This window comes from Parus major, chromosome 1 (assembly GCF_001522545.3).
Source record: "Parus major isolate Abel chromosome 1, Parus_major1.1, whole genome shotgun sequence".
In the NCBI taxonomy this organism is placed as follows: domain Eukaryota; kingdom Metazoa; phylum Chordata; class Aves; order Passeriformes; family Paridae; genus Parus; species Parus major.
The window spans coordinates 77,221,130-77,234,144 of NC_031768.1; the positions used below are offsets into that span (position 1 = coordinate 77,221,130).

At 37.6% G+C, this 13,015-nt stretch overlaps 1 protein-coding gene across 5 annotated transcripts; it reads left to right on the forward strand.

Moving 5' to 3' along the window:
* Nucleotides 1-114: 114 nt before the first annotated feature.
* On the forward strand, nucleotides 115-12,694 carry FAM76B (family with sequence similarity 76 member B). 5 transcript variants are annotated; one of them, XM_015626152.1, is made up of 10 exons: nucleotides 115-243; nucleotides 335-399; nucleotides 883-937; nucleotides 2,440-2,595; nucleotides 3,511-3,707; nucleotides 5,604-5,651; nucleotides 5,851-5,931; nucleotides 6,601-6,736; nucleotides 9,380-9,481; nucleotides 10,125-12,694. In XM_015626152.1, the coding sequence occupies exons 1-10, from the start codon at nucleotides 139-141 to the stop codon at nucleotides 10,212-10,214; spliced, it is 1,035 nt and encodes a 344-aa protein (XP_015481638.1). In that variant the 5' UTR covers nucleotides 115-138; the 3' UTR covers nucleotides 10,215-12,694. The 5 variants fall into 5 exon arrangements, with proteins under 5 accessions (XP_015481638.1, XP_015481647.1, XP_015481655.1 ...); XM_015626161.1 differs by having other exon boundaries at nucleotides 6,604-6,736; XM_015626169.1 differs by lacking the exon at nucleotides 5,851-5,931.
* Nucleotides 12,695-13,015: the final 321 nt, after the last annotated feature.

The window sequence follows — 13,015 nt, forward strand, 5'->3', positions numbered from 1 at the left end:
GGCAGGTTTGGCGCGGGGCGGCGATTGGCTGCGCGGGCGCAGCGCGAGCCCGGGCCCGGGGCGGAGGGAGGGAGGGAGGGAAGGGCGGGGGGCGCGCGCGGGGTGACGCCCTCGGCCCGCCCGTGTCCGCCCCGCCGGATGGCGGCGGCGGGCGCGGCGGCCGCCCCGGCGCTTTATGCCTGCACCAAGTGCAATCAGCGGTACCCGTTCGAGGAGCTCTCCCAGGGCCAGCAGCTGTGCAAGGTGCGGCGCCGGGGTTGTTGGCGGGGCGGCGGGCGGGGGCGGAGCGCGGGCCGGGGCTCGGCCGGGCAGTAACGCGGCGCTTCCCCCGCAGGAGTGCCGCATCGCCCACCCCATCGTGAAGTGCACCTACTGCCGCTCCGAGTTCCAGCAGGAGAGGTACGGCCAGCGGCTGCTCGGGGGCGAGCGCGTTTGCGGGAGCTGGGCCTGGCTGGTCCGGAGAAGAGCAGGCTGAGAGGCGATCTCATCAATGCGTATAAATATCTCCAAGGCAGGCGGGTGCCAAGAGAATGGTGCCAGGCTCTTTTCGGTGTTGCTCTGGGACAAGATGAGGAGCCGTGGCGATAAACTAAAACACAGGAAGTTTCACCTCCGCACGAAGAACTTACTTACACTGAGGGTGGCAGAGCACTGGATCAGGCTGTGCAGGGAGGTGCTGGGGGATTCCTCTCCGGAGAGGTTCAGAATCCACCTGTGCACGTTCCTGTGTCACCTGCTCAAGGCCTTGGCAGGGAGATTGGCCTGGAGGTCCCTTCCAACCCAACTCTTCTTTGATTCTGTTTGCAAGTAATTGCGTGGGGAAAGAATGTTCAAGTGTCTTTTTGTCACCTAATTCAATGTTGTGCCATTTTATCTCTTTAGCAAAACCAACACAATATGCAAGAAATGTGCCCAAAACGTGAAGCAGTTCGGAACGGTGAGTAGTTACTTGGTTCTTAAGGCTGAAGTTGAGCTTATTTGTGCTTCAAATTGAAAACAAAGTTCTCTTGTAATTAATCTTCTTTTGAGAAAAAAAAACAAAAAACAAATCTACACTATAGATTACCATGCAGAAAGGTGATGGAAAAGACTGACATCTCTTGATTTCTTCTGTGGGTTACCATTTCTTTTCCCAAATTGAAATCTCTTTGGATGATATATAGCTTAACAGTTAAGAATAATTTCAGTATAGCTATTTGTAACAAAGCAGCATTAATTCATGCCAAGCATGTTAAGTTATTCCCTGCATATTCTCATCACCACGTGCTTCATGTCAGGAAAACCATTAGCTCTCATTGTTCTTAACAAGTGGTAAATGTGAAAATCTAGTAATACCACATACTTTATATTATGTGAGTCTTAAAAAATGCATGTTAATCGTGTTAAGCTAATAAGTACAGAAGATTTTGAGTGTTATCTACATTCATGTTACTTTGCATTTTCTCTTATTGAATTTTAGCTTCAGTTCTGCTGGAAAAATGAATTTTTCTATTATGTGAATGCACACATTGTATCTGAGCCGCCCTGCAGATACAAGTTTTTAGGAGGTATCAAGATAATCTTGTTGTGAAACAAAAAGGCATAACTTCCCTATACTTGACAAAAACCATATTGGTTGAAATTCAACTTACTTGAGAAACGTAATAGCTGTTGGTATGTAGTCAGGCACTTTGTGAATGTGTATGTAAACTGAACAAAGAAATGCTTTCAAAAGCTTAAAATGCAGCAAAATGAATTGCAGGACAGAGCCAGCAACAATTTTATCAGTAGTTCATCAAAAAACAGAACTGCACTGAAGATAATCAGCCAATTCTAATCTATGAAAACTGACATCAATTTTATTTTTCAGCACTGGGTTAGTCTAGTTGAGCATATGATATAAAAAATTGATAACCTGACCAGATAGATCTGATCTTGGCTTTTGTTTGGTGGTGGAGCTTTCTTTGTTTAAGTTTCCTGCAGAATTGCAGGGATTAGGATACTACTCTTGGAACTGTAGGGTTATTGGATCCCTGAGCTGTGCAAAGGAGAGGGATGCCATCAGAAATTTCCTGTCCAAAAAAATAAATTACTTGGTTGCTCTTTTTTTAAATTTCCCTAAGTAACTTTTTAAGTAATGTAATGAAACTGAGAGAAAATGTCAACATATTTATAAAATAAAAAGCAGTAGCTGTAGAGGTTAGTAACCAGATAGTTGTGTGTGTTTCTTTTATCGTGTCTGGGTTTTCATGGAAAGTCCAGGCTGGTTTTGACCCCTGAAGAAGCATAATTTTAGAGGAAAAGTTTAATACTGAAGGTAAAAGTGTTAGGAAAAAGGTTCTATATGGTAGATAATTTGAAGCTCTACTAGTTTCAAGGCATCATTGTGTGAATTGAAATACCTGTCCTCATTACTGAAAATACAAATGTATTGACTTCAGTTCAACCTATTTTTTTCAGCCCAAGCCTTGTCAATATTGTAACATTATTGCAGCATTTATTGGCACAAAATGCCAGCGTTGCACCAACTCAGAGAAGAAGTATGGCCCGCCTCAGACCTGTGAGCAGTGCAAACAGCAATGTGCTTTTGACCGAAAAGAGGAGGGAAGAAGGAAGGTAGGCTTTGTTCCACATCTCTCATGGCTTAGGCTGACAGCAGTGTTCATCCTTCAGAAGAGAAAGATTAACAGGAATGTATCTTAGGTTCTCTCATACTAGAATAAAGTTGCTGATCTGTGCTTTACAATATTTGAATTAAATTTTGTAACTTACAAGTGTTGTTTTAGCTACTGAGCTAACTTTTACTTAAATCACTCTTTCTAAAAATAGGCATAAGTGTTAGCTGAGAGTTGTAGCTGGGGAACAGAAGCTAAGCAGATTAACAGTTCCTCATGTTTTGATATTTATTTTACTTTTATTTTCCTTTGGATTTTATGTATGTTCATAACTTGAATCTGTCACTTTCTCTCTTCTTATTTGCCTGCCTTGCCTTTAAGTAGAGCACCAGAGAGGTAGACTGCTCTGAGCAGCCCTTTGTTTTCTGTTTTGTGAAATAGCTTTGGTGAGTGCCACTTTCTCATTCCAGAAGGTGCTGAGAAAATGACCTCAAAAGCCTCTTGACTGAACCCAGGAATAATGCGGTTTTTACAGAAGAATTTACTTGGTACAAGTAACACATTGGCTGGACGTCTTGATTCTGCCTGCAGTATCATAGATTGAGAGAGGGCACATGATGTCTATCCTAAAAAAGACTCTTCCTTTTAAAAAGTTATTGTTATTTCTGTGATGTAGAGCAGGTCCAAAAGTTGCTAGGACTCTTTGTAGCCTAATTTGAAATGAAAAGTGAAATAAGATTCACTTTACTAAAAAAACCTTGCACATATTGGATATACAATAGCAATGTTTCATAGCAAAGATGTCTCTTTTTCCCCAAGATAGTGGATGAAGCGAAACAAAATATCCTTGCAAATATTGAGTGTATCACTCTAGTGCAATGTACTTGGAAATAAAACCTGAATTATTTCTCAAAAGGTTGATGGAAAGTTGTTGTGTTGGCTCTGCACACTGTCCTACAAGAGGGTGCTACAGAAGACAAAAGAACAGAGGAAGAGTCTGGGATCTTCACATTCTAACTCCTCATCCTCATCTCTTACTGAGAAAGACCAGCATCATTCAAAACACCACCACCATCACCACCATCATCATCGTCACAGCAGCAGTCATCATAAGTAAGTATTTCAAAAATTGAAATAGTTGTTGGTAGCTCTTCATCTTCTGTGTTCTGTTTGTACTGAGTAAGAAAAACTATTTAAAACATGGTGTCAAAAGCAGTAGCAGAGCATTGTTCTTCATGATCTGTCAAAATCCTTGGATTCTTAGAGTTTGAGTGAAGGCGGTTCATAAAAAAAAAAAAAAGGAATTCTTGGTGATTGTCAAACTAGTTGATGTTATAAATTGTAACAAGTCTAGGAAAAAGGATCTAGGAATGGCTACAGAAACCAGTTACTAGAGGGTAAACTTGTATTTGTGTTTCTAAGCAGCGACTGCTGTGTGGTGCCTGCTATTTTACATGCATTTGCCAAAGGTGTGTATTAGCAGTGAGAATCCTCCTCCTGACTTGCTTCACCCTGACTTATTTGTACAAATACAGTTAAGAGGAGAAGCAGAAACAGGAGTGTGGGATTACCTTCAGTCTAGGACCAGGTTGTACCTCTTGGCTAGTTTTAATAATCAAGTCTCACTGGAATAGGCAGTTTGGGAGTGGCTGTGATACAGACATAGGGGTGTAAGACTCTTGGTTCAGTTAACTCTGTCACTTTAGTAACATTTCACATAGTTTTGTCCCATTTTCTGCAACTTTTCTCAACACATCATCTCTGGCCATGCTATAAACCAACCTTAATGTACATACCAATTTATTTAGTCATAAACCCCAGAATTCATTTGGGATTTTGTGCTGCTATAATAGTAGCCATGATTCTTATTCTTACTGATAGATTTGTGGCAGCATAACTTCAGAACTACTTATTGTTTATGTTTGATAGTAAATGCTAGGTCTGCAATGGTTATGTCCCTGATCCCAGACACACAGACACTTTCCTTCTAAACTTCATATTTCCAGTGATTATGATTTTTCATCTTGTCTGAAATTTGCCTAAGTGTGACTTAAAGATAGAAGCAAAATAAGATGAAATTACATTGGCAATGAGTAAAAGAGAAAGGCCCATATGTCCACTTTAAAAAAGAGTTTTAAGAATTCGTAGAAAAAAATTATTCTTGTCATGCATAGAGTTATTGTACTGTTCCTGTTCTTTCAAGTCTCTGCTGAAAATTGAATTACAGAAAGTTAAATCTAATTTAATGCATTTGGCACAGGTACAGTAAGGATGAAATAAAAAAAATTAGCTCTTTGCTACAGAACAGAGCATCTGATATACTCAAGAGTTATAACAGTATGCATATCGATAAAGATCACAATGTTCCTGGTTTTCCACCTTTTCTTTTTCTGTAGACTGCCATGGGTCCACTGGCTCTTTCCCTGTTCATTTCAGTTATTGTTAAGATCAGACAATAGAGACAATGAGGTAGAAATACAAACTATTCCACTCAGTGCAATCTTCTACATTCCAATATTCCTATATCAGTGTTCTTTGTTAGTTCCTTTTGAAATGACTGAAAGCAAGAGGTTAGGCCTGAGCAGCAGTTATTTTCAGGGATCCAAAACTTAACTTTACTCTTATGGCACCGAATGAGCACCACTTCAGGCAGTGTTCATATGGCAGTATGGAGAGCTGCTTTAGACCATCTTGCTGAGTACAAGATTAGCAAGACAAAGTTCACAAAAATTTGGAGGTATCAGTAAAATAGTTTGGCCATCAGTCTTGAAGTCTACCCCTTGTGACTTGTAATAGTGTAGATATTTAGCCAAGAAATACTTTTTTAGCATCCTGACATGCTAAAGCATGGTCAGGAACTTCAGTATCCAACTGAAAATTCATAAATGCTCACTGTATTAGGAAAAAAAAAAGGGGGGAAGGCTTTTTCTCAAGTACAGATACCATTCACATAAACTTATAAATAATGGCATGTTTGATCAGTTACCGTGTACATTTTACGTATTTCAGAATCAGCAATCTAAGTCCAGAACAAGATCAGGGACTATGGAAACAGAGGTAAATATTATATTATTTATTAATTTTCTCTTAATTTATCTTGCAGTTTTCATTTAAAGAATTTCTTTCTTCTTGCATTTCTGGCTAGTCTCTAGCATTCCACCTAGGAGCATGAGTTAGTTTTTTTACATGTACCAAATGGTGATATTAGAGAGTTGCATAGTATGAGGCTTTAGGTTTACATTTTGTTTGATTTCAGCCATAAATCCTCTGCAGCTATTCAGAATGATACTCCAAAGAAAAAGCCCAAACTGGAATCCAAGCCATCAAATGGAGATAGGTAAAGTTACATTTTTGTAAAGCTGAGCCATTTCAACCAAAGAGAGCACTGATTTGTGGCCAGTTGCCGTTCTGTGTTTGTCTGAAGAATGAGGGATGTAAAACTTGTGTCCTGCCAGATGGATTATTGGGTGGCATCTGAGTGCTGTCAGTCAATTAAGTTGCTTTGTTAGCAGAAACCTAGCACTATTTCCCTGCTTTTAATATGTTTGGGGCAAAATTAAACAATGCTTATGTATAAAGTAACAGTTATCAACACAGTGGTGTTCCCTTACATCGGGAATTGTGTTATCAGTTAGATGCAGGGTAGAACCTGCTGCTTTAAGCTGACCCAGTATCTAGAGAATTCTTTAGAATCTTAATGTGGGAGACTGAATCTTTATTCTGTCTCTGGCCAAATGGTCAGAATAAAAGTTAAAAGTGGCTGCTTCAGTCAAAAGGTATTTGTCCCCCTCAAAGCTAATACTGAATTATATTTCTGCAGGTGTATGTAATGTGTGCCATTAGTAAGGTAATTTGCCAGTTGCATCAATTTCTGTCAGGTACATACTTTTTTTGCATTAGTCCTTAAGGATGTTTATGGAATTATTAATTATTGAATTTGAATTTTTTTAAAGTGTTTTTATTTTTTCTTTTGATGCTGTAAATAACTATTGTTTTTCATTTTTAGTAGCTCTATAAATCAATCTGCAGACAGTGGAGGAACTGACAACTTTGTCCTCATAAGTCAGCTGAAAGAAGAAGTAATGTCACTTAAACGTCTTCTGCAGCAAAGAGATCAGACTATTTTAGAGAAAGATAAAAAGGTAAAAATTACACCTGCTTAATAAGAACTTTATAATTTTGTTTCCCGTTTTGTAGTCTCCTAAAAATGTCAAAAAAATAAGATAAAACAAAAGTCTGATGCAATTGTTTTATATAGCAGCTAATCAGATCTTAACATTTAAAGGAAGGGTTTTGGACTCTTGTATCATGAATATATTTTGGCTCTAAGTCGAAGAGTATTTCATCTTAACTCTCTTCAGCCACGAAGAAGTTAGCCTGTTACTCAGGCTGCATGCCACAGGTCATGGATAAAGTGCCAGACAGTGGTTTGTGTGTTTTACATTCTCTTAACTGAATCATGGCAAATAGTAGTAACCATTCTGAGCTTAGCATATTTTTTATTTAGTTTTAAACTAAAGCAACTCTAGCCATAGTAAGTCAGTGTCCAAATTTACATTTGAAATGTATGAGAATTAAGTGGTTTGTTTTTATAGGATTGGTAAGCATGTGTACTGTGGATTGTCAAGTCTTTGTGGTTAGTCAGAGACTAGAAGAAGAGCTTGGATTAAGTGGCTATCAGTCAACAAAAGTTAAGTGAAATCATCTGGCCCAAGTGACTGCAGCAAAACTCTTACAGAATATTCATCCTTCAAACAAACTAATGACTAACAAGAAAAGAGAAGTAACAACAAATACACACTTTGATTTGCATTTACTTTATTTCTCTGCCATCTGGATAATTAGATGCTTTTAGGACACTGTAACAGTGGCTCCAGAGTGTCTCTTCAGGATTGAGTAGGTTATGGAATTGTATTCCAATCAAATTTATTATATTTTCAAGTTAAATTTTGATTGTGGATGGTGGCCTACCAAACATTGATGGCTAAGAAACATTCATACTGGAAGGAAAATGCTTCCACTTTTAAACCACAGTTCAGAATCTTCATTTCCACACGTAGTTGTGTTTTGTAAAGGATATTGAAACCATTTTCATCTATGTCACTGTTAAAATACACCTAGTGTTAGAAGTACTTGCTATTTCAAGCCTTTAAGTGTTTAATGTGAAAGAGCTGAACAATCTGTCATGGATTCTCTTTAGGTATTTGCTTCAAAGGATGGACATTAGGCCCTGATCTCTCTCTTATAGAGGCAGGAGTATATCATGAGTCAGTAGGAAATTCACTTATCTTTTTATTTTTAGTCTACTGGGAAAAGCTAACAAAAGTGGTAGGTAAGGAATGTCACCTACTTCTGCATAATCACTGCAGTGACTTGTTTTGTGCTGTTTCCATAGGAGAGCATCTAGTGTTTCTAATATCTCCACTTTTAAAACTATTTGACTTTAGACTTCTTCAAACCTAGTCTTCTTCAGGCATGAAGTCCTCACTTGCAGAATGGCACTTGCTTTTTCAGCTGCTGCAGGGAGGAGAAAAGGTGAACACATTATACAGTGTTTGCATAGTTGGAAAAATTACAACAAATGAACATAGTGCAGATTTTCTTTTAACTGTGAGATCGTAAATTTGAAGACGTATACTGGGTGAAAAGCCTGAGCCATACCTGCGGGAGATTCCTGTTAAGGTCCTTTGAAGGGACAGCATTTGAACAATTTTGAATTGTTGTGTGTGAGCTCCAAGAGTAAAACCTCTGAATTGTATGGCATGGCAACAAAACCTGCTCAGTACACCAGCTTTACAGATAATACTCATTCATCACTTTCTGTTATGAGTCAGGTTATCAGCCATGTTGTTATCAGTGCTTTTTGTTTGCAGTACTAGCCTTGTTTGTCTTTCTGCACAAAAATGGTAGTGAGAAACCAAAACATTACTGTGGGGCCCTGAGACTTCATTATTAGGAGAGGACCACAGGTTACTGAATGTTCACAGGTAGCGTGTTTGCTCATCTGGTTGCATACTTTACCGTGGTGCAACACTACCAGTAGTTTTTTTTTTATGTTTAGTGTGACAGATGTGGGTTTGCACGGGATGCCCTGTGCAGACCCACATCCATAAGTGCATGCTTTGAGCAGCAGTGTGTGTTCAGTGAGTTATGTACCATTATAACAACACACCTGCACTTGACCATTTGATCGACTGGTTTTTTGAACAATATCTGTTTCACTACATGTGATTTGACACATACTGAGGTTGGCAATAGCAGTCTTGGTAGTCACTTTAGGAGGGCATGCTCTGGTTTGTTATAGCAGGCATCTTTGGCAGCCAAGAGGCTTCATCTCCTAATAAATCTGGAATGTATACATTGTATGTATTTATCCTTCTGCTTAGGAGGAAATGTAGCAGAAAAGAACACAAAATAATCTTCTTTTATTGTCTTTGTGAGGAAGATTTTTTGGGCGTTACCATACCATATAACTGAGAGATGCAACTGAAGATTGTGATAAACATCTCACAGCTGAAAGAGCAGCAAACATTATAAATCACCAGTCTGGTAATTGAATATTTTTTTTGTTGAGGTTTAGCCTTTTTTATACGAAATCTTGAGCAAATAAAATAGGTATACAGATTTTCAAACAGCTTCTCAAGTGCTGAGCTGTCAATACTGCAACAGTAAATAAATACAGTGTTTCCTGAGATTCCTGAGCCTTTGCTAAATATTTCATAGATTGACTAGAAGATGTATCCTGTTGCAGTTCAAGGAATCTTCATAGGATCTGTGTTTTTCAGTTGACAGAACTGAAGGCAGACTTCCAGTACCAAGAGTCTAACTTGAGGACAAAGATGAACAGTATGGAGAAAGCTCACAAGGAAACTGTGGAACAGTTGCAGGTGCGTAATTGCTTATCAATACTTAGGAAACACTTCAGATGGAATCATATATTCAGGCTGCTCACCCAGCTTGTTTGCTCAGGATTGTTCACTCCAGTACAGTAATACCAAGCTCATGAGTGGTCATTGCCATGCTTAACTTCAGATGCATTGTACAGCAGTTCTGCAGTCAACAGTCTCCATATGAGTTAAACTCACTCTTTTAACTTTAAAAGGTAAAACCTTACCTCACATGCTTTCTCAAAGTTTATTTTTTGTGTCTGTTCTCTGACAATTTATCAGTTGTCGTTGGGCTATGGGTCTGATTTAAGGACTCAGCATTAACACATTGACAGCTAGATGTCTTTTGTTAAAGCATGCTTTATTGGGAAGAAAGTCTGAATTGACAGTTGCCTTATAAATCATAGACTGAACAGACACTTGGTGCAATAGTGGGTATACTAAATTTTGCAGGATAGGGAATGTGATTACTTTCCCTGTTGAAGAAGAATATGCATATCAAAAAACATATACAGATCTTTGAAAAGTGATCATTACATTCTCTGAATGTTCTTAGCATGTCCATTTTGAGAATTTGTTCATAAATGCAAAGTGCATGACACTTGTATGTCAGTAACTCGTACTTTTTTAATCTGTATTGCAGGCCAAAAACAGAGAACTGCTCAAACAGGTCGCAGCATTGTCAAAGGGTAAAAAGTTTGATAAAAGTGGGAGTATCCTCACATCTCCTTGAGGAACTGGTTCTTTGTGAGGTTTGCTACTCAATGTACATTTGAGTAATTCTGTGAAGCCCTTAAAATCCTGTGTAGTGGAAGAAATATTTTTGCACACCAGATTAGTTGGCATGTTTCCTACATGTTTTTATAATTAATATGCAGCATTTTTTAGTTACTGTTCAGATGAAATACTTCAACTGGCTTGAAGAATGTTTTTATTTTTTTGATATTGGAAACCTTTTGCCAGCAATAGTATTAAACAATTGCATAGAGAACATAGTAGTGCTCTCTCTGAAAGGACAACATGCAATAACTAGGTGTACTTTTTACAAAGTAGCAACTAAGTCTTTTAAACTACACTGATGTCAGCCAAAAGTTTATGAATCTGCAGTGACACTGAACACTGGTTTCTGGTAACTGTTCTTTTACTTTGTATGAAAATATAAATTTGGAATGGAAATCATGGTGCTCTCAAGTGGAACTAAAAAGAGGCATATATGTACGTGTAAATACAACTGTAACGGTTATATTCTTAGTTATAACAAGTAATTAGTGTTTTACATTCTTGTGATAGGGACTGACTGAAAGATTATCTATTGTACAGTAACAGAGGCAGTGTGGTTTTTGTAAGATTTACTGTAGACTTTTCTTGCAAGTGCCTTTCTCCAACTGTTTATTTATAGGAATGTTGGTATTTTGTACATAAGGTTTTTATGTTTTAAAATCATGTTTAATAAATGTTTTATGTAAATATAAATGTGTGTACAGAGGAATCTGAAACAAAGATCAACGTGGCTAGTGCAGTGCTCGAGGCAGCATTAAGAGCTGGCTAGCTGATTGATGGACAGTAAGTATTGGCTTTATATAACCTTTGTAGCTTGTGTCTGTGAGGTGTAGAATTTTATTAGTGCTGCTTATGCCAAACACTTCCTGAACAAAAAAAAAAAGGTTTTTTTTGCCACACTGGAGTTTTGTGGTTTGTTTATACATTTTTCCCATTTGGCACAGCACTAATTTTAATTCCATAGCAGACATTGTACCTCCAATGTTACATCCTTAGCTAGTGATACACACTCAAAGTTTTAAATGCATTTACTTCCCATTGTCTGATTTAATATACTTGGTTGTAACTTATGATGATTCTTCTTGATGAATTGCAAGATTCACATCTCCCACTGAAGATACACAATGAGAAAAGAGTAGCCAAAATTAATGGTCTTGAAATTAATTAAGGGAATGGATGTGGTGTCATAGGGTGGGTTTTAATGTTTTGGGTGGATTTTCATTCTAAATTACATCAGTTTAAGTTTAGCTCTACTAATGGACATGAGTCATATTCAGAAATTTCTATTATACAATATTTTAGTATACCCCAAGGTATGTGTTCAGGAAGGTAAATTATGAATCAGCATAAAAGGAAGTAGACTTACTTGGGTAAAGGTTTAAGTCAGCTCTGGATACTGGCTGGTAACAGGGTAGCTGTTGATATTTCAACAAGCTTAATTGTGTAGAAACAGCTACACCTTTTTAATTAAAGAACAAAAGTCTATAGACCCTTGTCTGTTCACCTAGCTACTGAACTATGAACACCTTTTCAATAGTTCAAATGAGTTCCAGCAGCTACAGACTACTGAAAAATATGAAAAACTTGAGATACCTTGTTTCATATTGTATATGTGTATTTTTATACCCTAAAATCAAGTTTTTAAGTTTATAAAAGCTCCTCTTTAAACATATTAAACTAGGGTGGAGAATGCTGCTATCTTTGGGGTTGTTATTAATTTTTTTAGTATACAAATTTGTGATTTTTATTAATTCAGAGTTAGTATTTGGGTCAATTTTTTTTCCAGTTTGATGGTGACCCATATTCATTGAAATGAGTTTTAAAATACAGAAATGAATAGCAAAATCAAATGTTTGAATTATGATTACTTAATGTTATCAGTTCAAGCTGCAGTCAGGACATTTTAAAGAAACAAACAGAAGTTCTGTATTAGAAGTAATTGACTTTATAAATCCCAGTCAGAAGAATTTTTAGGGGTTTCACAGTGTTTAGTTTTGATTACTACCTGTGGGTTTTCTTACATAATCTCATTTTTAACATTAATTTTTTAAAAGTTCTTAACTAGCCAACTAAATCCCAGTCCTGAGAATCGTGTCCTGGAGCTGTAGATTGTTGACAGAATAAACTGATGTTCTTTAAACGTGGATCTGCGAGGAGATTGTTGTACTGTATTGTGCTTTTTAGCCTGTTTCCAGATGTTGATTAGCATTGACCAGTAATGGCCATTTTGGCTCAAGTTATTTATGTACTTTAAACCTGTGAATATCGCGGGCCCCTTTTAGATAGTTTGTCCAAATCCACGTTCTGCAGTGAAGCTGTTCAGCTGTCCACATGTATAGATTACTGAAATACTGTACTGGCACACATCTGACCGTTGGCATTTTGTACCTTTTCTAAATCAAATGTTTCACAATAAAATCTTGTCAAAACATTCATCTGTCCTTTACAAATTATTCAAAAATCCTTATTTTGTGTTATTCTTTCATGCTGCATCACTCACTAAAAGTCTGTGGCCAAAAAATGGGCAGAATTTAATATTTCAATTTCTGTTAAGATTAGGCACCTTGGGCTGTCTGCAGATTGTAACAAGCTAGAGCTACAGATTACTTTGTGTCATAAAAATATTTTTGTTTTCTACAACAGAATTATAAATACATAGAAATATTTCCCTGGAAATTGGAGAAGAAAAACACATGAAGTGACATTGATAATTTCTTTGTTCCCTTTCTTGTGGCAGGAGGAGTTAGGTGCCCC

What these genes read in the sequence shown, in the direction of transcription:
- FAM76B (XM_015626152.1), top strand. Translation starts at nt 139, where the DNA reads ATGGCGGCGGCGGGCGCGGCGGCCGCCCCGGCGCTTTATGCCTGCACC. An exon ending in ACGTGAAGCAGTTCGGAACG is followed by an intron (nt 938 to 2,439) that starts GTGAGTAGTTAC and finishes TATTTTTTTCAG; the next exon opens with CCCAAGCCTTGTCAATATTG. An exon ending in AAGAGGAGGGAAGAAGGAAG is followed by an intron (nt 2,596 to 3,510) that starts GTAGGCTTTGTT and finishes ATTTCTCAAAAG; the next exon opens with GTTGATGGAAAGTTGTTGTG.